Source organism: Schistocerca nitens, chromosome 3 (genome assembly GCF_023898315.1).
Source record: "Schistocerca nitens isolate TAMUIC-IGC-003100 chromosome 3, iqSchNite1.1, whole genome shotgun sequence".
NCBI lineage: Eukaryota > Metazoa > Arthropoda > Insecta > Orthoptera > Acrididae > Schistocerca > Schistocerca nitens.
The window spans coordinates 861,125,661-861,152,578 of record NC_064616.1 but is presented as its reverse complement, the minus strand read 5'-3'; the positions used below and the strand labels follow the sequence as shown (position 1 = coordinate 861,152,578).

The window sequence follows — 26,918 nt, the reverse complement described above, 5'->3', positions numbered from 1 at the left end:
AACAACTACTGCAAGGATTTTTTACTAGAACTTTCACCCCAACCAGTCTAATCTCTCTCCTGCGAGCACATTGCCCATTAAGTTATAAACTACGTAAATAACATGAATCATTACAACTACATTAGCAACTAACAGATGTACAGATTTTATAATGTTACAACAAATTACTCTGCGCTATTACTTGACAGAAAAATTTTTATGGTTGTATACAAAGAGTGTTGATATTTGTCATGGGAAGTGCGACAGAGATTGAAGTAAGACGATAAATGAATGAAAAACCACCTCTGTGAATTGGAGCGGATCAGTTTTCAAGAACCTTTCTTTAAACTGGAATTATAAGGACTGGTTGATTTCATGACTCTTAATAAAGGACACTAAGTAAGATATAATGTGAATATTAAACTCTTTTTATTATCTTCGTACGATCCTCATCAGTGGATGCATATTCCTTTACAGACTATATTCCGCAAATTTTCCTTTAACATTTCTACACTTTGCATAACTAACATTCTCACACTGTAAACATATTTATCAAACAAAACATCATAGAACATGTTATACAAGAATATGCTTGGTAACAATATTGTTTTATGTTAACAGTGGTCTTCTGCTGGCGTTCATGTATTTCAAAATGGACAAGAAACAGGAGGTGTCAGAAGTCCCAGTTTGCACCAGGTTCAAATCGTCTTTTCTCCGCTTCATCGGTATATTCTCGTACCGATTCCTTAGGTATGTTACCGTACAGTTTTCTATGTGAGTTCCTCATTATATACAACTTTCGGACTAAAATCATACTTTTTGCAGTATGGTTGACGTATTGTATTAAAATGATAGTTCACTGTGCTTTTTGTTTTAATGTTGTCCATTGTAATAATAATAATTCTTGTAGCGGTAGCTTATAGGAAAGCACGTTTGAGAGCAGATTTATGATTCGCGGCCGTGAATACAAAAGCCAAACTAAATCACAATCATGGCAGTTTTTACTGTTGCATAGGAATCTTAATAGCAGGATCTAGTTACGACTTTACTTTTGCAGTTCCAGTGAACGTATATGGAAAATAAATTATGTTTATGGACAGTAAAAATTTTGTAACATGAAATTCGTTGGCGAGATGCAGATAGGGAAACCTATAATGTTTAGATGTTTTGCTAGAATCTAAACCGGGTGGCGGGTTCGACCACTTTGTTTACTGCAAGCTGACGCAAACTGACTTATAATTCAGCGTACATAGGTTCCACCACCCAGACCAGAACAGAGCGGTTTTAAATTTGAAGATACACAGAGCTGTTTCTGACAAAGATCACTTGCAAACAGATAAACCACTGAAGTACGTATTCCTAAACAGCGGCCATGGTGATCGGGTTATTAAACTATCTCTCTCCAAAAAATGGAAACTCAGACACGTTTAAGTGCAACAAGTGATCCACCTATGGCTTCTTCCTTTCTGTGAATGTATACCTAGCAAAATATGTAGGGTCGTTGCCATGATATGGCATAATCAACGGTTGCTGAGTACAGTCTTACTAATAAATATAGTGTCCCACGAGGAATGGTCAATATTCATTGATATGACAGGAAGGCTCATTTAAAGCAAAAACTTCAGATGAACACATGCCCGAGAAAACACGCATTTAATGTCCATTTGTTTTTGGCCTAGTAGCTCGCATGTCTGTGCCTTTCCCACTCAGCCCCTTTGACGTTTTATTAGAAGAGCGAATAACGGGAAAGAATTACTCGCATTTTTTGGAAAATTCGTTTGTTGAACACCTTGAGAACGTTCCTTTGGACACGCGAACTGCAATGCTGCTCCAAAATGGCGGAGCCAGTCTGCATTTTACGACATGCGATGGAACAACTCAACCACACTTACCCTAATCGCTGGATTAGTAGTGGTGGTATAATTAACTGGCCTCCAAGATCGCCAGACCTTACGCCATTAAATTTTTCTTTACGGGGTGAGTGAAGTCTGAGTTGTACAAAGGGAAGGTGGAATACGAAGAACTGCTTGGTTCCTCATTAGCGAACGTGCAGAGGCACCTGGAAAAGTAGCTCAACATTCTCTCTCAAGAGTGCACAAATGCACTGAAGTTGATGGTGGGATATTTGAATACCTATTGTGAGCTGTGCAGTGGCTGTGATGTGACGTGTGCGATAATGTGTGGAGGAGAAAGTATTAAAAATTCGTATTTTTCAATTGATACTTTGTCAAAGGCATATTGTAATGTTTACTAATTGTTGTACACTACTGGCCATTAAAATTGCTACACCAAGAAGAAATGCAGATGATAAACGGGTATTCATTGGACAAATACATTATACTAGAACTGACATGTGATTACATTTTCACGCAATTTGGGTGCATAGATTCTGAGAAATCAGTACCCAGAACAACCACCTCTTGCCGTAATAACGGCCTTCATACGCCTGGGCATTCAGTCAAACAGAGCTTGGATGGCGTGTGCAGGTACAGCTGCCCATGCAGCTTCAACACGATACCACAGTTCATCAAGAGTAGTGACTGGCGTATTGTGACGAACCAGTTGCTCGGCCACCATTGACCAGGGCCGCAGTCGAACATTTTATGTATCCAGAAATGCCCGTACAGGACCTGCAACATGCGGTCGTGCATTATCCTGCTGAAATGTAGGGTTTCGCAGGGATCGAATGAAGGGTAGAGCCACGGGTCTAACACACCTAAAATGTAACGTCCACTGTCCAAAGTGACGTCAGTGCGAACAAGAGGTGACCGACACGTGTAACCAATGGCTCCCCATACCATGACGCTGGGTGATACGCCAGTATGGCGATGACGAATATACGCTTCCAATGTGCGTTCACCGCGATGTCGCCAAACACGAATGCGACCATCATGATGCTGTAAACAGAACCTGAATTCATCCGATAAATGACGTTTTGCCATTCGTGCACCCAGGTTCGTTGTTGAGTACACCATCGCAGGCGCTCCTGTCTGTGATGCAGCGTCAAGGGTAACCGCAGCCATGGTCTCCGAGCTGATAGTCCATGCTGCTGCAAACGTCGTCGAACTCTGCGTGCAGATGGTTGTTGTCTTGCAAACGTCCCCATCTGTTGACTCAGGGATCGAGACGTAGCTCCAAGATCCGTTACAGCCATGTGGATAAGATGCCTGTCATCCCGACTGCTAGTGATAAGAGGCCGTTGGGATCCAGCTCGGCGTTCCGTATTACCATCCTGAACCCACCGATTCCATATTCTGCAACAGTCATTGGATCTCGACCAACGCGAGCAGCAATGTCGCTATACGATAAACCTCAATCGTGATAGGCTACAATCCGACCTTTATCAAGGTCGGAAACGTGATGGTACGCATTTCTCCTCCTCACACGAAGCATCACAACAACGTTTCACCAGGTAACGCCGGTCAACTGCTGTTTGTGTATGAGAAATCGGTTGGAAAGTTTCCTCATGTCAGCACGTTGTAGGTGTCGCCACCGGCGCCAACCTTGTGTGAATGCTCTGAAAAACTAATCCTTTGCATATCACAGCATCTTCTTCCTGTCGGTTAAATTTCGCGTCTGTAGCACGTCATCTTCGTGGGGTCGCAATTTCAATGGCCAATAGTGTATATGTGTACATGTGTAGACCTGAAAACATAGAAAATAAATAACAATGTACATTAAATGCGTTCTATCTCGTAAACCATTCGGGAGAGGGAGTATGTCCATATGAAGTTTTTGCTTCAAGTAATCGTTCCTTTTAATTCCTTGAATATTGGTCATTACCCCTGGGGCACCCTGTATAAAATTGTGTTTGATCAAACCAAAATCTTGTCCAACTCACTAATCTGCTGAAACTCTTTAATCTAAGAGACCATAGAGACCAGAATGTGCAGAAACAACTTTCACTGGCAAAGAGGCTATAATCTTGGTGGTTCACGGAAGCGGGCTTTAGACGCTGGGATGTTAGAAAACATTGAGAATACCTAGAATATTTGATACTCGTCATATAATTTGATCATAGTGCTATGTTAACACTACGTCCGAAGGCTTTTTTATGTAAGGTGTTTTAAGAGTAGGGATCGAAAGCAAAAGGAAAAATTGTTCAAATACTTTTAATCTGGAAGGTAAGGAAAATGATATGAGAACTATACAATGCACTTCTTCACAACCGGTACTGGCGTCCTTGAAGATGTTAGTTCTATGGGCATTAGGCCGTGGTCCAGAGCGTGTTTCTCTGCCTACCGTTTCGTATCCTTATGCAGCAGACATCATCAGAGGCTATAACAACTCAGAAAGCAGATAAAATCTAAGTGGATGCAGCCTCTGGTGGTGTTTCCAGCTCTGGAAGACGAAACGTTACCAGGAGAAATACAATACGACTTGGACCCTGGCCCAATAAACGAAAATCTTCAACGACGCATTGCGAATTGTGATGGAGTTTCTGTGATGATGGCCTGGGAGCAGTGCGTGCCATAAATGAAGGGAGGTGTTGTTGCAGGTTGACACCACCGTACCTTTTGGTGCTGTGCCTGGCCTACCTCGTGACCATCTGGTTCGCACACAACTCCGTCATGGACCCGCCAACCCAGGACCACCTCAACTGTCCCAAGTACTGGTGGCGGAACCTGCTCTACATCAACACGCTGTTCCCCGTGAATAATATGGTCAGTACTACCCACATATTAAAGGATTATTATAAATAACTGAAGCGATTTCAGATTGTTGTAGGTATATTATTTGACATATTGTCAAATGGTTCAAATGGCTCTAAGCACTATGGGACTTAATATCTGAGGTCACCAGTCCCCTAGACTTAGAAGTACTTAAACCTAACTAACCTAAGGACATCATACACATCGATGCCCGAGGCAGGATTCGAACCTGCGACGGGAACAGCAGCGCGGTTCCGGACTGAATCGCCTAGAACCGCTCGGCCACAGCGGCCGGCTGACATACTGTCCCAAGGCTTTGCACGTACACACTAAAATTGAAGAAAGAATTTTTGACATATTACAAGTACATCTACATCTACATGGATACTCTGCAAATCACATTTCAGTGACTGGCAAGGGTTCATCGAACCACCTTCACAATTCTCCATTATTCCAATCTCGTATAGCGCGGAAAGAATAAACACCTATATCTGTCCGTACGAGCTCTGATTTCCCTTATTTTATGGTGGTGATCATTCCTCCCTCTGTAGGTCGGTGTCAACAAAATATTTTCGCATTTGGAGGAGAAAGTTGGTGATTGGAATTTCATGAGAAGATTCCGTCGCAACAAAAAACGCCTTTATTTTAACGATTTCCAGCCCAAATCCTGTATGATTTCTGTGACACTCTCTCCCATATCTCGCGATAATACAGAACGTGCTGCCTTTCTTTGAACTGTTTCCATGTACCCCGTCAGTCCTATCTGGTAAGGATCCCACACAGCGCAGCAGTATTCTAAAAGAGGACGGACAAGCGTAGTGTAGGCAGTCTCCTTAGTAGGTCTGTTACATTTTCTAAGTGTCCTGCCAATAAAACGCAGTCTTTGGTTAGCCTTCCCCACAACATTTTCTATATTTTCCTTCCAATTTAAGTTGTTCGTAATTCTAATACCCAGGTATTTAGTTGAATTTACGGCCTTTAGATTTGACTGATATATCGTGTAACCGAAGTTTAACGAGTTCCTTTTAGCACTCATGTGGATGACCTCACAATTTTCGTTATTCAGGATGAACTGCCACTTTTCGCACCATTCAGATATTATTTCTAAATCGTTTTGCAGTTTGTTTTGATCTTCTGATGACTTTGAGTCGATAAACGACAGCGTCATCTGCAAACAACCGAAGACGGCTGCTCAGATTGTCTCCAAAATCGTTTATATAGATACGGAACAGCAAAGGGCCTATAACACTACCTTGGGGAACGCCAGAAATCACTTCTGTTTTACTCGATGACTTTCCCCGACAATCTATTCAAAAGCACTTCTGATGCGAGCTCGCAGTTCTGGTAGGTTTGTTTGTGAAGTGAGGCGTAAATACTGAATCTTTCATACACAAGAACGTTACGTTTGGTTAGGTCGGGAGAGCGTAGAGGTCACGACAAGACTTGCTGATCATCAGCTCCACCACGGCCGATCTATCTGTTTCTCAATTTCCCGTTCAAGAACTCACTGAATGGAGTTGGCAGTTGGCGTATTTTAGTTGAACTACGTTGTGAAGTGTTCTTCTACTGTTTCAACAAACGAGGTGACGCAATGATTACCACACCGGACTCGCATTCTGGAGGACGACGGTCCAAACCCGCGTCCGGTCATCTTGATTTAGGTTTTCCGTGATTTGCCTAAATCGCTTCAGGCAAATTGCGGGATGGTTCCTTTGAAACGGCACGGCGAATTTCTTTTCCCATCCTTCCCTAACCCGAGCTTGTGCTTCGTCTCTAATGACCTCGTCGTCGACGGGACGTTAAACACCAATCTACTCCTTCTCCTCCTCCTTGCACCATTACGGCAAACAGATGTGAGTGTATTTCAGACACAACGTTCCCTTTATCGGCGCCTGTCGCCAGCTTGCCGAACTGCTGACTTCTGCGCTCTTACGGTAGAAATCTGAAGTGTAGCTGCAACAATACAAAACTTTCTGAGTTTTTCTATATGAGCGTTGAGTTCTGTGATTTAATGTTGTTGTTGTTGTTGTGGTCTTCAGTCCTGAGACTGGTTTGATGCAGCTCTCCATGCTACTCTATCCTGTGCAAGCTTCTTCATCTCCCAGTACCTACTGCAATCTAATGTAGCAACAGTGAATTTATGAAATCGCTTCAGTCATTTTTAATAACCCTGTAGTCTCCAATTATCTGCAGGATATTGTATCTCTGCTTAATTTCAGAGCTTGCAAGGAAAAGTTGGAGAAAATTTCCATTTTATGCAGGATAAAATTCATTTACTTCCTTTCTTTTATCCATACATGTTTCAGCACTTTATCTGCTAGCTTCAGTGTTTTCTCATTAATTGAATTATTCTGCCTTGTATAACGTCATCTGTTATTTTCTGCTGGTAATTTCATATGTAACATCCTCCATACTATTGCTAATATACAACTAGCCACTAAAATTACAACACGAGGGAGCATAGGTTATAACGAAATTTTCTTTATTGTTAGGATTTGGGATATAGGTGGTGAGAAATTTATGCACGCATCTCGTGGTCGTGCGGTAGCGTTCTCGCTTCCCACGCCTGGGTTCCCGGGTTCGATTCCGGCGGGGTCAGGGATTTTCTCTGCCTCGTGGTGGCTGGGTGTTGTGTGATGTCCTTAGGTTAGTTAGGTTTAAGTAGTTCTAAGTTCTAGGGGACTGATGACCATAGATGTTAAGTCCCATAGTGCTCAGAGCCATTTGAACCATTTTTTTGAGAAATTTATATACTGAGTTGCCTCCTCTGACAGAAACAGTGATTCTAACTCCGCCTTGCAGTGAGTTGAACAGAGCTTGGCTATCAGATACGGATACATTGTTCCATGCTACTTGGGCTCTGTGCCAGAATTCTTCATTCGAAGAGGCTGTCTCTCGGCAAGCCATAACCAGATGTTTTCATTGGATGAGAGACCTGGAGAGCATGAAGTCCACGGCAACAGTCGAACACCCTCTCTATTGAGATAGGTCAGGACTATTATGATAACGACGAACGAGTCGTCGCCAATGTTGACTGGTGGCCAAGACTAAATAGAAACATAGAAATCACAGCAGGTTTGTCAGTAACGTCGATAAGGTGCTGGCTGCATGGTCTGGATCTGCAACGACTAAAAAAATTAGAAGTCGTTGGTAAAAAATAATATATATTGTACTTAACTGGTTGTACAGGATTCTTCTTGGCTGCATACATATAATTATAAATAAATATCTATTGAGGCCTCGCTTAGGTCGTAAGTTACTAAGCGCCTTGTTAGAGGTTACTTACTATCAGCTGAAGGCTATGCTACTTTACTACTTGACGTCCCGAGCAAGAATGGACGAGAGCTTGCTAGAACCTTGATACAAGCCACGTAGCGGCGCTAGTCGCGACTCGCGGGGCCAACGATACTAATACGGACCGCGGTCGATAACTGCAACCCCTAACAAGTGGGGTATCGAACGTTGATACCACAACGACAGCACGGGAAATATGTGGTCATGCGCAATCTTGTTGTAGGATAACGTCTGAGAGACTTCGAAGATAGAGCACAGCCACCAAACATAACACATCATGAATGCAATGGCTGCTGTCCAAACTACCTCCTATGCGCACTAACGGTGATCGTGTTGTGCACCAGTTGCACTCCAGACTGTAAAGCCAGCTGCTGGGCCTGCGTGACGATGGCGAACGTAATCTGGCAACGTTCGTTCTCCTCGGAGTTTCCACACGTAGATACGTCCATTGTCAAGTTGTACTAGAACCGGACCTCGTCTCAAAAGGCAACTGTAGAGTGAAAGGTCCATTCTGGAAACGATCTCCTAGGCTGGAGCTAAGCCATTTCTCCACAACCTCTTCCGGTAGCGCTAGTCTAGCATTTCCGTAGTATGGAAGGTAGGAGAGAGGTACTGGCGGAAGTAAAACTAGAGGGCGGGTCGTAGTCCTGCCTGCATAGAATATGAGGCTCATCTAGCTGTGAATTGAAGATGAATATTGTCGACTGTAAGAAATTGTAAAAATAAATGAAATTTACTTCTTCTTTCAAGTATGGCGGTAGAAGGTTTTATTCTAATGTCTTAATATGTTCTGTGTACTGTAGAAATATACACCATTGTATGATTGTTTATGTGCAGTGCATGATCTGGAGTTGGTACCTGGCGAACGACACCCAGTTCTACGCCCTGGGAATGATGCTGCTGCTTGTGTCTTCAGTGTAAGTGACCTTTAGCGCTTTAACGAATTAAAATTTTCCATTTCGCTTGTTCCTTCTCTCAATGCTAGTTTAGTACTTTAATAAAGATATATATACATATATTATCTACAGGGCTATTACAAATGATTGAAGCGATTTCATAAATTCACTGTAGCTCCATTCATTGACATATGGTCACGACACACTACAGATACGTAGAAAAACTCATAAAGTTTTGTTCAGCTGAAGCCGCACTTCAGGTTTCTGCCGCCAGAGCGCTCGAGAGCGCAGTGAGACAAAATGGCGACAGGAGCCGAGAAAGCATATGTCGTGCTTGAAATGCACTCACATCAGTCAGTCATAACAGTGCAACGACACTTCAGGACGAATTTCAACAAAGATCCACCAACTGCTAACTCCATTCGGCGGTGGTATGCGCAGTTTAAAGCTTCTGGATGCCTCTGTAAGGGGAAATCAACGGGTCGGCCTGCAGTGAGCGGAAGAAACGGTTGAACGCGTGCGGGCAAGTTTCACGCGTAGCCCGTGGAAATTGGCTCATGCCACAACTGGAGACCGACAGCGCCGGCTTCATCTTTCAACAGGATGGTGCTCCACCGCACTTCCATCATGATGTTCGGCATTTCATAAACAGGAGATTGGAAAACCGATGGAGCTGTCGTGGTGGAGATCATGATCAGCAATTCATGTCATGGCCTCCACGCTCTCCCGACTTAACCCCATGCGATTTCTTTCTGTGGGGTTATGTGAAAGATTCAATGTTTAAACCTCCTCTACCAAGAAACGTGCCAGAACTGCGAGCTCGCATCAACGATGCTTTCGAACTCATTGATGGGGACATGCTACGCCGAGTGTGGGAGGAACTTGATTATCGGCTTGATGTCTGCCGAATCACTAAAGGGGCACATATCGAACATTTGTGAATGCCTAAAAAGACTTTTTGAGTTTTTGTATGTGTGTGCAAAGCATTGTGAAAATATCTCAAATAATAAAGTTTCTGTAGAGCTGTGAAATCGCTTCAATCATTTGTAATAACCCTGTTTATACAGTGTGATCCAGATTCTTTTACCGTTGTCGTTTCATGTAACCTGCAATCCTTTACTTGGCCTTCAACAATTACGAGGGGGATTTTAATATTCTGTCGTTAGCTACGCGCAGACTGTTAGTTCCACATAAAAAATGGGCAGGATCTTTTTGTAGGAAATTTATTGTAGGTAAATGTTGTACTAGGGTACGTTTTTGCTGGGGGCCACGGTTTTAGAGTTATTCAAGGAAAACGTTCAAAAGTGACCTTAAAACGCACCTCCACCCCCACACTCATCCCTCGCCTGTCAGGATTTCTAGTATGCTGTACGTGGCACTCTCTCCTACCACTGCACAAAAATTTCGGACTACGAGAAATATTCCCGATATTCAACCGTTTTTGGTCTCTATTAATTGGGCTATTGCGTCACCAGCATAGTCGGCTATTTCGTTAACATTATTAATTCAAGCGTTCCGTAAGGTTAATGAAAGATAAACAGCTTTTGTAAACGTTACGCTAAAACTAATTACATTGACAATTCGATACAAATGTAACCCTTAGAAGCACAGTAGTTTCGTAGTCAGAAGGCTTGACGAGAACAACGACGTAACTATTTTTTTTTATGCTGCTCAAATGGCTCTGAGCACTATGGGACTTAACTTCTGGGGTCATCAGTCCCCTAGAACTTAGAACTACTTAAACCTAACTAACCTAAGGACATCACACACACCCATGCCCGAGGCAGGATTCGAACCTGCGACCGTAGCGGTCGCGCGGTTCCAGACTGAAGCGCCTAGAACCGCTCGGCCACACCGGCCGGCTTTTATGCTGCTAAAATTCGCAAATTTGTTAGGTAAAATTTACATAAACGTCAGTGTCACAATTTTTAAGTGGTCGACTAAGCCGGTGGCGTAGCAAGGATTGTCGATGAAGACCAAAGAATGCCGTATGTGAGAAGTAATTCGTGCAGCAGCAAATTTTAGTACAGTGATTGGAGGGAGTGCCATGCACAATATACTAGAAACCTTGACCAGTGGGGCCTCAGTGTGGGAGTGAGGCTGCGTTTGAAGGTCACTTTTGCACGTTTTTCTTGAACTACGGCCTCTAGCGAAAACGTGCTCCAGTTCAAAATCTTACATTAAATTTACTATAAAAAAGGTCCCGTTCATTTTTTCTGTACGACTAAGAGTTTCGCCTAGCGAGTAAAGGAATATGGAAGCATTGTGGGTGGTTTCGAGAGAATATGAAAAGCTTGTGCGTGGTTTTTTTAAGGCCAGATACAGCACTGCGGGTTACATAAAACGACATCGGTAGGGGCATCTGAATCACCTGTAGCTGTGTATTACCCAGAAACCTTCTTGTCTTCCTGGTTACAAAGAACTAGTTACCGCTTTCCTTAATATTCTAAGACGAGTGGAGGAAAACTGGATTTCTATTGATCTCACCTTCACATTCTCATGTGACGCACAACCATCATTTTCTGAAAAGTAACAAGTGTTTTAGTGTCAATATTAATCTGGCAAACCTGCTACCTATTCATCAGATAAACTTATAATTTACGTTCTTTATTTTGTCGAAACACGGCAGTGACATTTCTGTATCTGAATGATTCTTGTTGAGTGTATACTTACGTTGTTTAACCGAAAGACACTAATCACATTATCAAACACATCTTGCTCCCTATAATTCACACACACATACTAGCCTTAGTGAAGTATTGGAAAGACATGTACACTCCTGGAAATGGAAAAAAGAACACATTGACACCGGTGTGTCAGACCCACCATACTTGCTCCGGACACTGCGAGAGGGCTGTACAAGCAATGATCACACGCACGGCACAGCGGACACACCAGGAACCGCGGTGTTGGCCGTAGAATGGCGCTAGCTGCGCAGCATTTGTGCACCGCCGCCGTCAGTGTCAGCCAGTTTGCCGTGGCATACGGAGCTCCATCGCAGTCTTTAACACTGGTAGCATGCCGCGACAGCGTGGACGTGAACCGTATGTGCAGTTGACGGACTTTGAGCGAGGGCGTATAGTGGGCATGCGGGAGGCCGGGTGGACGTACCGCCGAATTGCTCAACACGTGGGGCGTGAGGTCTCCACAGTACATCGATGTTGTCGCCAGTGGTCGGCGGAAGGTGCACGTGCCCGTCGACCTGGGACCGGACCGCAGCGACGCACGGATGCACGCCAAGACCGTAGGATCCTACGCAGTGCCGTAGGGGACCGCACCGCCACTTCCCAGCAAATTAGGGACACTGTTGCTCCTTGGGTATCGGCGAGGACCATTCGCAACCGTCTCCATGAAGCTGGGCTACGGTCCCGCACACCGTTAGGCCGTCTTCCGCTCACGCCCCAACATCGTGCAGCCCGCCTCCAGTGGTGTCGCGACAGGCGTGAATGGAGGGACGAATGGAGACGTGTCGTCTTCAGCGATGAGAGTCGCTTCTGCCTTGGTGCCAATGATGGTCGTATGCGTGTTTGGCGCCGTGCAGGTGAGCGCCACAATCAGGACTGCATACGACCGAGGCACACAGGGCCAACACCCGGTATCATGGTGTGGGGAGCGATCTCCTACACTGGCCGTACACCACTGGTGATCGTCGAGGGGACACTGAATAGTGCACGGTACATCCAAACCGTCATCGAACCCATCGTTCTACCATTCCTAGACCGGCAAGGGAACTTGCTGTTCCAACAGGACAATGCACGTCCGCATGTATCCCGTGCCACCCAACGTGCTCTAGAAGGTGTAAGTCAACTACCCTGGCCAGCAAGATCTCCGGATCTGTCCCCCATTGAGCATGTTTGGGACTGGATGAAGCGTCGTCTCACGCGGTCTGCACGTCCAGCACGAACGCTGGTCCAACTGAGGCGCCAGGTGGAAATGGCATGGCAAGCCGTTCCACAGGACTACATCAAGCACCTCTACGATCGTCTCCATGGGAGAATAGCAGCCTGCATTGCTGCGAAAGGTGGATATACACTGTACTAGTGCCGACATTGTGCATGCTCTGTTGCCTGTGTCTATGTGCCTGTGGTTCTGTCAGTGTGATCATGTGATGTATCTGACCCCAGGAATGTGTCAATAAAGTTTCCCCTTCCTGGGACAATGAATTTACGGTGTTCTTATTTCAATTTCCAGGAGTGTATATCAATGACAATTCATTAATTACGAAATTTCCAATCATTTTATCACCCTTGGACATAAAATGCGTTACTGTGTATTAAAGCGATCTGTCAGGCATCAGCAACTTAGGAAACCGTCATTAACTAGACGGTCGAAATTTGTAATTACATAATCTTATGACTGATAATATATCTCACTAAATAAGTCGTAATATTGGTACGTCTCAAGAGCAAGAACGCAGTGAGCATTAGGGTGCACACAGAAAGAAAGCGGGTTACCTACGTAGGGGAACCCAGCGCGAGGTGGCTTTAGCCAGCACGAAAGATATTTCCTCGTTATCTAATGAGGCAGCACACAATGGCATCTGGGTGGCAGCGGCGACCGACGTGCGCTCGCGCCTGCTGGCGAGCCGTAATGAATGAGACATTCTTTGCCTGCTTTTGACGCACCGGTTGGCGCTGAGCTTCATGGTGAAGTGCCCAAAATTTCGATATTCTCATTGAAGTAAGACGCTGCGCCAAATTCAAAAAAGTTTGCAACGAAATATATGGGTCACTATGATTTTGAGTTTGGTGCATATTACACCATATGTTGCTGCGAATGAAATTTGGGTAAGATATTGAATTTTTCTTAGGACTTGGGAGGAGGTCTCTGTCTCCAGTCTCGAGAAAATGGAATTTATGTAGCGCGTACACTTCCGATTGCCCGCGCCCGAGAATGTAATATTCAAAAAATGGTTCAAATGGCTCTGAGCACTATGGGACTTAACAGTTGAGGTCATCAGTCCCCTAGAACTTAGAACTACTTAAACCTAACTAACCTAAGGACATCACACGCATCCATGCCCGAGGCAGGATTCGAACCTGCGACCGTAGCGGTCGCGTGGTTCCAGACTGAAGCGCCTAGAACCTCTCGGCCACACCGGCAGGCTGAAATATACATAACATACCTCATATCTCCTAAGCCATTCAAGATATGAATATGAGATTTTCGTATGTCATACTACGTAAAGAGGAGCGAATTTTGCTATATGGCTAACAAATGGAACTTTCTTACCTACGGCGATATAGCAGAACCTATGGTTTTTATTTTATTTTTTCAGTCAACAACTGTAAATTTTTTAGCCGTTTCGACAGCTATTGAAAAGCGAATTTGCTGTTAGGAAAAAAAATTCGTGAAATTTCTTATATTACTGCAAACCGACACAATGAGGTTTACCGTAAGGTACTGACCGCCTTGGTCGCCTATTGCTTGTTTAATAAGACACTCGGTTTCAAGATTCTGTCGCAATAGCTATTGCAAGAATAGTTGCGCAATTTGTACTCTGTTTTGGAAAAAAAAATTAAACCTGTCAACAAGAGAAATATAGTCGTTTGTCGTAACTGATGAAGCTTCTTCATAGGAGAAGTTGTTAACAATTGATAAACAAATAAATCGCCAATTCTGTTGCAGTTTTGGTGGAATCCTGTAACTTACCGTATTTGTAATAGTGAACGTCTGGAATGATGACTTAGAAACTCTGTCCGAACAGGCCTTGAAGCGCAATGGTACCGACTGACCGCCGTGTCATCCTCAGCCCACAGGCATAAATGGGTGCGGATATGGAGGGGCATGTGTTCAGCACACAGCTCTCCCAGTTGTTGTCATTATTCGTGACTGGAGTAGTGGAGATTCATCAAGGGATTTTCTCCCTGTTGTTCATCTGAGAAATATGGAAATAATTCGCAGTATTTAGTGAATCATATTTCTGTTCCTATCCCCATTCAGAGTGAAGTGGTGAACTTCTCCACCATGATTATCTTTTAATGTGTTAAAGATATGTCACGTATACTTATGATTTACTTTAACGTTAATGATTAGTATCAAGAAGTTAATAAATTAATTTGATTATCGTGTTGTTGTAACATTCTTATTCTCAGACACACAGGCATTAAGTTTGTTATATATTCCTAGTAGAACAATACTGCATTTTTTCTGTAGAGTAGAACAGACCCAATAAAACCCTTTCGTAACTCTGAAGCCGTGAAGACTTGCAGAACCTTGCGAATTATTCGTGAAAGGCAATATCACTGATGCATTAAAAAGTAGGGACCGATGGCCGTAGCAGTCTGGTCCCTTCAATTCCACAAACCAACGAACCAACCAACCATTAAAAAGTATTAGTAGTAAGAAGATTCACTCCCTCACTCTGTACAGGGATAGGAACAGATAGATAGTATGGTATTTGCTGTACTTTTTCATATGTCAAACATTATTGAGGCGTAGAAAGAAAATCCTTTGGTAAGTTTCAGTTCCAGCTGTTCACTATTAAAGATACACTGGTTACAGGATTCCTTTGAAATTGCAACAGAATTGGCTATTCATTTTCATCTCAGTTATTAATTTTTTTAGTCAAAAATCGCCACTCATGTCGCTTTTCGGAAAGAGAGAACGTTAACAAGTCACACCACAATGAATCGTTCCTTTTTCTTTTCTTGCAATTTCAGAGTCATCCTGTAACCCAACGTCTTTTTAATAAGGAACAGGAGGTACTGAAACTTAACAAATGGTTCTTCTTGTATCTTAAACTTCCTGAAACAGTGCTTTATTAAGAGAGGAACTGAAGAAAAATCAGGCAATAGCTTACCAAGGAGTACATTCTCGATACGAAAATAAACATCTAATTTCTTCACTTAGCAAATCTCGTTTCACCAGCTATCGATGGCCCTAAATATTACTTTCTTTCAAAATTAATGAACCGCTTGAGACTACTCATTGAGGTTAAAATAAATTATAAATATGTATAATCTATCTTTAACACATTAATATATAATTATAATGGGGAAGTTCACCACTTCACTCTGAATGGGGATATGAACAAAATTTCCTGCGAATTATTTTCATTTTCTCAGATGAACAGGGAGAAAATCCTTTGGTAAGTTTCCATTTCAGTCATTCACTGTTAAAAATACGCTGGGTTACAGAATTCTGCCAAAACTGCAACAGAATTGGCGGTTTGTTTTTGTCTGAATCGTTAACAATTCATCATATGAAGAAGCTTCATCAGTTGTGAGGAACGGCTGTACTTCTCCTGTTGACACTTTAATTTTCTTTTTCTTTTTTTAGTCAAAACACGGAATAAATTGCACAAACTCACCTTGTAGTAGCTATTGCAATAGAATCTTGAAAGAGAGTGTTTTATCAAACAAGCAATAGGCGACCAAGGTGGTCGCCTTACGGTAAACCTCACTGTCATTTACTGTAATATAAGATAAGAAATTTTGCGTTTTTATTTTCATACCAGCAGTTTCGCTTTTCAGTAGCTGTCGAAGACTGCCAAAAAGAATTATAGTCCTAGATCGGAAAAATAAAATAAAAACCATAAATTCTGCTATTTCGTTGCAGATAAGAAACTTATGTGTGTTAACCATACAGCAAAATACTCTCCTTTTTGCGTGGTATCACTTGCCAAAATCTCGTATCAGTATCTTGTACAGTTTAGGAGATACGAAGTATGGTTCAAAATGGCTCTGAGCACTATGGGACTTAACTACTGAGGTCATCAGTCCCATAGAACTTAGAACTACTTATACCTAACTAATCTAAGGTCATCACACACATCCATGCCCGAGGCAGGATTCGAAACTGCGACCGTAGCGGTCGCGCGGTACCAGAGTGTAGCGCCTACAACCGCTCGGCCACCCCGGCCGGCTACGAAGTATGTTATGAATATTTCATTCTCCGGCGCGGTCGGTAGGAAGTGCGTATGCTACATAATTCCATTTTCTCGAGATTGGAGACAGACAGAGACCTCCTCCCCAAGTCTAAAGAAAAATTCAATATGTTACTAAATTTCATTCTGTGTAATATATGGTGTATGCACCAAACGCAGAATCGTGGCGATCCATATTCTTCATTGCAAACTTTTTAGAATTTCAGGCAACGACTTACTCAAATGATGATGTTGATGTTTGCTTTGTGGGACGCTCTACTGCGCAGTCATCAGCGCCCGTACAAAGTCCCAATATTTACGCTCCAAGTTTTACACAGTCCAATGTAGCCACTGTTACGGATGATGATGATGATGAAGTGATGAGGACAACACAAACACCCAGTCCCTGGGCAGAGAAAATCCCAAATCCGACCGGGAATCAAACCTGGGACTCGATGATCCAGCGGCTGCAACGCTAGCCACTACGAGCTGTGGACTTTACCCAAATGACAATATCACAATAAGTATGAATATTAGCGAGATGATGGGCACATCACCATGAAGATGACACATAAAGCTGTGCGTAGCGCACAAAATCAAATTTTTTGGATGAATAGTTTCTGTAAAATCGTGTGAGAAAGCCTACAGAGATAACGGTGCGCGCTTGGAGTTCTACCCGTAATGGCGCAGCTGGACCGCGACCAGCAGGCTAACCAGCGTTCTTTGTCCGCACTCGTATGTGAGTGTAGCTGCGCTGGACAGCACGCAGAGTCGGCACACAAGCTAATTGGCTTTCCGTTTTTACTCTTACAAGGGGAGGCCGCCAATTGTGAAATTCAGATTCGATTCATACTGCGCATAATAAAACTGTGGTGTCACCGCCAGACACCACACTTGCTAGGTGGTAGCTTTAAATCGGTCGCGGTCCATTAGTACATGTCGGACCCGCGTGTCGCCACTGACAGTGATCGCAGACCGAGCGCCACCACACGGCAGGTCTCGAGAGACTTACTAGCACTCGCCCGAGTTGTACGGACGACGTAGCTAGCGGTGCACACTGACGAAGCCTCGCTCATTTGCAGAGCTGATAGTTAGAATAGCCTTCAGCTAAGTCAATGGCTACGACCTAGCAAGGCGCCATTAGCATTACATAGCTTGTATCTAAAGAGTCTCACTTGTATCGTCAAGAGCGATGTACCACAAGGATGGATTAAAGTTAAGTATTCCAGCAGCTACGTACTTTTCTTTATAGCATTCATTACGTATCCTGTTTCAGACCTCACGCCCATCTGCGTGAGCTTAGCGCGTGCCTTTCGGCTACTTCCAAGTGGCGTGGTTGTCTTACTACGCCACAACAAAAACCTCATGGCCAGAGGTGTAATGTGGCAAAGCACCAAGATGCACTTCTCAGCCGTTGTCGAGAAAATCGAGAGAGTTAAAAGAAACCGTTGCGGTGAAATACTCTCTACTATTAATAATTTTCCACAGCGTCGTGGCGCAAGGGTAAGCGCTCGGGTTCGTAATCCGAAGGTCGCCGGATAGAATCTCGCGCCATGCAACCTTTTTTTAGTATTTGTTTTTTGTAATTCAAATATATATATATCGTGGGGTCTCTATTCTAATCCGAACGTTTGACTTGTATTCGTTTCGGAATATCGTTTCTACGTCTTCCGTTAACTATACGTGGTAAACATTATGAAGACAATAAGATAATTAATAACATTTGTGAAATACAACTTTGTTTGCGCAAAACATAGTCATGTTCGAAGTCGCCAGTTTTTCCACGACAAACGACTTTCAACAACTTATTATATGCTTAATTGTTGCAACTGATTGCCGGGAATTTTATATATATAATAATGTATATATATATATATATATATATATATATATATATATATATATATATATATATATATATATATATATTTTGTGGCGTCACCGCTAGACACCACACTTGTTAGGTGGTAGCTTTAAATCGGCCGCGGTCCATTAGTACATGTCGGACCCGCGTGTCGCCACTGTCAGTGATCGCAGACCGAGCGCCACCACACGGCAGGTCTCGAGAGACTTACTAGCACTCGCCCCAGTTGTACAGCCGACGTTGCTAGGAAAGGTTCACTGAGAATTACGCTCTCATTAGCCGAGACGATAGTTAGCATAGCCTTCAGCTTAGTCAATTGCTACGACCTAGCAAGGCGCCATTTATCCTTTGCTATGTATCTAATGAAGCATGTACAGTAACAAGACCAATGTTCACCAATTGTGGATTAAAGTTAAGTATTCCAGAAGCTACGTACTTTTCTTTATAGCATTCATTAAGTATCCTGTTTCAGACCTCACGCCATCCTGCGTGAGCTTATAGCGTGCATTTCGGCTTCCTCAAACAACACGGTGTTGGCACTTCTGCCGACACATCACATTTGAATTACAAAAAACAAATACTAATAAAAAAAAGTTGCATGGCGCGAGATTCGATCCGGCGACCTTCGGATTACGAACCCGAGCGCTGGGGAAAACTATTAATCGTAGAGAGTATTTCACCGCAACGGTTTCTTTTAACTGTCGATTTTCTCGACAACGGCTGAGAAGTGCATCTTGGTGCACCTCTGGCCATGAGCTTTTATTATGCGCAGTATGAATCGAATCTGAATTTCACAATTGGCGGCCTCCCCTTGTTAGTCGCGCTACGGGATTCGCCTGTGAGCTACCCAGCAGTATGTCTGAAGTCCTCGCATGAAACTTCCACGCATGCCTTCATCACGGAATTTTGTTACATAGAAGTTTGCGGAAGTATTCTAGCGACACCCGTCGAATCCAGCTAGAGTTTCTGCCGATTTATTATACACTCTAAACAGTAAACCCCGACTGAAAACATTCCCTTATAACGCAGACGCACACCCATAGGTCTCGCATTGCAGCGATGATTAGTCTCACTTGTGTCTAGGATCCTTAGTGCGTTAGCCTAGGGACCAATGACCTCAGCAGTTTGGTCCCATAGGAACTTACCACAAATTCCCAAATTTTCCGGTATATTGCCACCATCAGGTGCTCTGCAAATATGTAAGTAAGTGACGGTATTAATATAATGGTCTGTAACTATGATCAGAAAAGTTATAATACATTCGTTCGGTGTTTTCACATTACAGTTAATATCGTTGATACAATGTCCTTTTTTAGAATTATTAGTTTCTCCTTAGATATACGTTGGACACGTATCAGTGGTATTACATGTTTACATAGCTACCATTATAAGTAAGTGGAGTGTGAAAATTTTGTTGCCTTTTTATTATTTTTATAGGTTTGGTTCTAATTGTGTTTTTGCCTGGAATTTGTTTTAGTTTTACTGAAATTTTTGTGTTATATTTTTATTTTTTCGTAATAATATTGTTATTGTCAATGATTTGTGATTTTTTTTTCTTGGTGTTATGTCTGTGTTGTATACTCTTCATGTTGCTATCGCTGTTGCTATGGATATGCATTATTTAATGTCTCTGATTTATTACTTTATCCGTTTTCTTGCTTTATAATGTGAACAAAGTTTTCTATGCGCTTTCTGTGCATTAGGTCGGTTTTTTCATTCAGTAAATTTGTGGGGTTGCTGTATGCATGTGAATATACCTCCATTTCCTTTTGCGTACTATGGAGGATTTATAGAGCTTCGCTTATGGGTTTTACATCGTGTTTTTCTGTATGTAGATATTGAAAAAATGGGGATTGGTTGGTTTCACTTGCCCTGGTCTGCTCTTTATATCTAATGTCGTGTAACTATGATTAGAAGAGTTTGGTGTTTTTACGTTACATGTAAATAAAACCCATTTGAAAAGCATTGTAGCTGGCTGATATTCATAATAATCACTTCATTAGAGGACATATTTTGCACAGCGAGTCCCAAATAACAAAAGTGAATTATTACGTAACACAGTTGTAAAACCGAAACACTTCGCTGCAGGAAGCAAGGAGAGTCTTTTCACCAAGAGTGATGCCTACACAGATTCAGAACTTCTACTGTTCAGATCGGTTACGACACCATGACTTGATACTGTCAACCTACACTTCCGCTCAGAGATGCTGAGCAAGCCGCAGACTTCCCACCGAGATGTTCAAATTCAAATGGCTCTAAGCACTATGGGACTTAACATCTGAGGTCATCAGTCCCCCTGCTGGAAGGCCTTTGTAACATGTCGGCGAATACTAATAATCTACATGTTCATCTCTGAGTATTAAAATATAAGTTCTTCTAGTACAGAGATTTGTAACCGAGCTCCGCAGCGAATATCATTCTCGGAATTTAGTAGTTCAGTAATACATTTTTTGCACAACTTCTGATACAGATGTTAGGGCAGATAACAGTGTGTGGACTGCATCGAAGACGTTACTGATACATCTTAGTCTAGGCTTGTTACGCATGCAACAATAACTATCTGACGGATAATTAATGACAGATTGCATAACGTTTCTCTCGTCTTGGCAACAAAAGAGATCAGTGCGACTAGTGACTGTGTTGTTGACAGGTCTAGCACAGGCCGAGTGCGTGACAATCCCCACACGATGAGCAAGACATGAGAGCTCAGAACATCTGATCGTTGTTAGGAGATCGATACCAAATACACAGCACATTCCAACCCCCCAAGTTGTGCACGCATTGGACATTTCTGGAGAAACAGTGGCAAAGATCTACGGATGATACCTCGGTTCGTGTACCACAGACACTGCCATGTCCAACAACGCGTGGATTCCAGGGGTTTCCAAAGGGTGGCTCGTATTGTGCTGTCGATCTCTGGAAAATTTACAGTTGAAAAACAATGTGTGAACTGACATACTATTCAGACCTCTCTCTTCAAGAGAAACCGCGCTATACGAGTACCTCTGCTAACGACGGGCCACGGAGCACGGTCGTTAACACGGATGCAGGACTACTGCGATCGGACCCTTGAAGGATGGACTAGTTCGCTTGGACCAATGAGGCGAGAAGAATGTGGATACATTTCGATCACTGGCTACGATTGCAGGGTACTTTTCAAACATCGATTGTCTCTGCACATAATGGAGTTGGTTAAATGATGGGTATCGGATGTCGGCTATAACGCGTGAGGTAAAGATGTGGTGCATGACGACGTAGTGCGCTAACAGAGATAGAACAGAACTTGGAAAATATTTATTTTGCTTCTACATTATTTTGTGGAATATACACTATGTGATCAAAAATACCCGGACACCTCGCTGAAAATTACTTACAAGTTCGTGACGCCCTCCATCAGTAATGCTGGAATTCAGTATGGTGGTGGCCCACCCTAAGCCTTGATGACAGCTTCCACTCTCGCAGGCATACGTTCAATCAGGTGCTGGAAGGTTTCTTGAGGAATGGCAGGCACATCTTCACGAAGTGCTGCACTGAGGAGAGGAATCGATGTCGGTCTGTGGGGCTGGCACGAAGTCGGCGCTCCAAAACATCCCAAAGGTGTTATATAGGATTCAAGTCAGTACCCTCTGCAGGCCAGTCCATTACAAGGATATTATTGTCTTGTAACCATTCCGCCACAGGCCGTGCATTATGAACAGGTGCTCGATCGTGTTCAAAGATGCAATCGCCATCCCCGAATTGCTCGTCAACAGTGGGAACAAGAAGGAGCTTGAAACATCAATGTAGGCCTATGCTGTGATATTGCCACCAAAAACAACAAGGGCTGCAAGCCTACTCCATAAAGAAACACGACCACACCATAACACCACCGTCTCCGCATTTTACACACGCTGGCATATGACGTTCACCGGGCATTCGCCATACCCACACCCTGCCATCGGATCGCCACATTGTGTACCGTGATTCTTCACTCCACACAACGTTTTTCCACTGTTCAATCGTCCAATGTTTGCACTCCTTACACCAAGAGAGGCGTCGCTTGGCATTTACCGGTGTGATGTGTGGCTTATGAGCAGCCGCTCAACCATGAAATCCAAGTTTTACCACCTCCCGCCTAACTGTCATAGTCCTTGCAATGGATCCTGATACAGTTTGAAATACCTGTGTGATGATGGTCTGGATAGATGTCTGCCTATTACACATTACGACCCTCTTCAACCGTCGGCCGTCTCTGTCAGTCAGTCAGGATTCGAACCTGCGACCGTAGCGGTCGCGCGGTTCCAGACTGTAGCGCCTAGAACCGCTCGGCCACTCCGGCCGACAACAAGGTCGGCCTGAACGCTTTTGTGCTGTACGTGTCACTTCACATTTCCACTTCACTATCACATCGGAAACCGTGGACCTAGGAATGTTTAGGAGTGTGGAAATCTCGCGTACAGACGGGTGATACAAGTGACACCCAATCACCTGACCACGTTCGGCGTCCGTAAGTTCCGCGGAGCGCCCTATTGTGTTCTCTGACGATGTCTAATGACTACTGAGGTCACTGATATGGAGTACATGGCAGAAGGTGGCAGCACAATGCACCTAATACGAAAAACGTATGCTTTTGGGGGTGTCCGGATACTTTCGATCACATAGTGTATATTGTGGTGACAGCTTGATGTCTAGCGCACCACGATGTTTAGATTAGGTAGGAATGTGACAATTCGGTTGCAATCTGGCGAATCCTACGAATGTGATGTTATGATTATAAGTACAATTTTTGTTGAAGCGCATAGTTTAAATGTGCTGCATTTCAGTGAGTGAGCAGTTTATGTCCGCTATTTTGACGACGTAATGGATCAAATCAAATGGATGACTTAGAAACATTGAATAGTACTGTCGGTCTGAGGCGATCCACTATCTGTTCGATAGGAATTTATTCACCTTTGACCCTCCTCCAAGCAATCTTGTTTATTCACGGGTGGCTGTTGCGCGATCATATATCATCTTAGGTCCCTAACGCCTTCAATGTCTAAAAGAGCCCATATAAGACTAGTTGTCACCAATATTCGGCTGAAAGAATGCACTGTTCGCCATCAGAGGGATGCACACAAGTGAAAGCCGCCACCACGAAACACAAGGAAAATGTGCATATATTTTAGAGTCATAAATGGATTTAGCTTTTAATCCTCAACATTTAAGTACTGAATTGGTCAAAAGTGAGTATGGATGAGACTTTATTAATTTTATACGTAGACAAACTTTCACCCATCGACCATTTGACTGTCTGGTGTCGGCAAGTGAGCATATTGCCGGTTTGATTGTTAAATGTTCCATTAGCACCCACTGACGTTTCCCGGGATGTGGAATGCAAGACGAAACAGAAATTATATTACACATCTCATGGAAAGGTCATGAATGTCAAATCGTCATTAGATGCTATGAGGCAAAAACAATTTCAATTTTTCTTTAATCTCCGGCTTCCCATTGTCTCATGCAGGAGTAATGAGATTTATTCGTCACTGTCCTACAGAAACCATCTCTCCTTACATCATCAACAGAGAAAAGTCACAAGCACTAGTGATTTTCAACGGAATTTGGCGAGCTGTAATCGAAACATCACCCATAACTTTTACAGTTGAATGTATTTCTTTGTATCATAACTTTATGCTGCAAGCTGCCATGCTTTCCACAGCGCACCACACGTTAATTCAAAACATTGCCGTGGCACTTACTGTAATTTTAAGCATCCTCTCCCACTTTCTTTGTTATTGTGTATTTTTCAATTTCTTTGTTATGTGCATTGTTTGACTCTGTTGCAGATATTTCAAGACAGCCGTTGTTACGATGTTCACACTGCTCGTTTGTTCTTGGATTACTACTGCGGTGATTACACTTAACACGAATCACACACCAAGGTAAGGAAAGTTAGAGACTCACATTTTTTTGATTGTAAGAGATGCTTGTTGTGATAGCTTTATATGTAATTAATCAAGCACGGCACCTACTAATGCTCTGACAAGCCAAAATATTATGACCACTGCCCACCGCTACTATGAAATCTACCTGGTGACGTTGGCAGGTGAAGCGGTAACAAAAGTGTGTAAGCGGAGGAGACATGGATGGGAGATCACCCTAGCGAAAATACGGGCTATAAATGGGAAAATCCATTGAAATAAGGGGTCCTGACAAAGAGCAGATTATTATTACGTAGAGCCTGTGAAGGAGTATCTCGAAAACGGCGAAGCTGGTCAAATGTTCACGTGCTACTGTCGTGAACGTCTACAGAAAAAGGTAGGACAGGGAAACTAACACTAGGCGCTAAATGGTTGGATTTCCATTACTCTTCCCAGAAACTGGGGTTCGGAGTGTTATCTGCATTGTAAAGTAGGATAGATGGTGATCTGTGACATTTATCGGAAAGAACACAATGCTGTCGCACGCACAAGTGTTCCGGAGCACACGGTTCATCGTACATTGTTGAACATGGAGCTCCGCTGCAGATCACCCATACGTGTTCACATTTTGACTCAACGACATCGTCAATTACGATTGCAGTGGGCACGGGGCCATTGGGACTCGACGGTGGATCATTGGAAACGTGTCGGCTTTTCGGGTGAATCACATTTTTGCTACACTAAGTCGATGATGTTCGTCTCCACAAACGCCGTCATCGAGGTGAACTCCGGCTCGGAACATGCAGCGCGCCACGGTCGCAGGCTGGTTGGAGCAGTATTATGCTATAGGAGACATTCTCTTGCGCTTACATGGGACCAGTGGTAGTAATCGAAGACACCCTGACATCTGCGAAGCGCCTGCTTCTCTTCATGCTTGATGTCTTCCCCGACGGCGATGTCATCTTTCAGCAGTATAATTGTCCGTGTCTAGGAGCCAGAACCGTGCTGCAGTGGTTTGAGGAGCATTATAGTGAACTCACGTTGATGTCTCCGGGACCAAATTCACCAGCTGTAAATCCTATGGGGCACCATCACCGCGTACGCAAATCAGCGGCCCGTTATTTACGCGAAATTACGTGACCTGTGCGTACACATCTAAAGCCACATACCTCCAAAAACCTACCGACAAACTGTCCGATCGGTGATAAGCAGAATCAGTGATGTATTTCGTCCCAAAGACGGACAAACTAGCTATTAAGCAGGTGGTCATAATGTCTTGGCTCGGCAGTGAATTTAGTACGTTGGCTTCAAGGTTACGGAAATGGTTTTAGATATCTTTGCAATAATTAACAAAATTTCACCTTTTGACTGTCTTTTCAATGTATCATTTATCTGAAAGCAGCATATTTAAAATAATCTAATAATAAAAAATAAACTCACTGTCCAAGTAGTCGTGCAATTCGTTAACTGCTCCTGTTTCTAATCGTACGAAAAATACTGATCCAACATGGCTCTTCCAAGACTTATGTTCTTAAATGAAGGGAGAAGCTACAAAAACAAACTGTTCATAGAAAATATTTGTCATTCACTTCATAACGCAAATGCTGGTAATATACCTTACCTTATGCACTAAAAATAGTGTCTGGAAACCATCGACGGATATTCATTCCGAGACAAACAAGTCATGACTTTTCTGACTTCCTGAAAAGAAGTATTAATGAGAAAATAGCCAAGATTCGAACAATGGAGCACGTAATTTTTTGATGCTGAGGCTATTCTGCTATAAATCTCTCCATTGTTAGACACAGTGTCTCATTTATTGCTCAAAATAATCTGTTATTTATGCAGCTACCTCAAGAACATATTTTTTTAGCATAGATCAACCTCTCGGTCTATTCGACGAGCTGTACGACAAGCCCTGGACCAGGCTGGGACCTTACGTTATTGGGATGTGCGTCGGATATCTGCTGAACAGGACTAACTGCAAAATTCGCATACATAAGGTGAGAAGCTGCGCTGTGGCATCAGAGTATCCTGTAAATCAAGAAATACGTCTAGAATCAAATTAGGATTATATCTCAGAAATACCATATTGTAACACGTGAAGCTATTGTATAATTTATTTTTAACTGTAGAACCGGTTTTGGTCAGAAACCATTTTACAGAACATTTTTTTCTCTTAATAGCAGGTGTTACATATACATATCACAAAAAATGTCAAAATATTAATTATAAATATTATTTTTTGACATTTGTTTCATGATATATACAACCAACACCTGCTATTGACAAAATTCGTATTGGAAAATCGTCTCTGACCGAAACTAGTCGCACAATTACTAATGAATGATACAGCAGTTTAAAGTGTTAAAATATGTTATTTCTAAGATTTATCAAAGCTGTGGAACACAATCAACAAAAATTATCGTGGAATTATATGTTTATCAGTTGAAGTAATTATGGCATTATTCATAGCAGGATGCC

At 43.0% G+C, this 26,918-nt stretch overlaps 1 protein-coding gene across 1 annotated transcript in view; it reads left to right on the top strand.

Annotated features, from left to right (window-relative positions):
* LOC126249791 (nose resistant to fluoxetine protein 6-like) overlaps window positions 1-26,918 on the top strand; it is a 341,698-nt gene that overhangs the window by 279,937 nt on the left and 34,843 nt on the right. Inside the window, exons 8-12 of the mRNA XM_049951478.1 lie at window positions 601-729; window positions 4,478-4,643; window positions 8,763-8,842; window positions 24,360-24,455; window positions 26,308-26,437. Coding sequence (XP_049807435.1) covers window positions 601-729; window positions 4,478-4,643; window positions 8,763-8,842; window positions 24,360-24,455; window positions 26,308-26,437 — 601 coding nt within the window. The remainder of the gene's footprint in view (window positions 1-600; window positions 730-4,477; window positions 4,644-8,762; window positions 8,843-24,359; window positions 24,456-26,307; window positions 26,438-26,918) is intronic.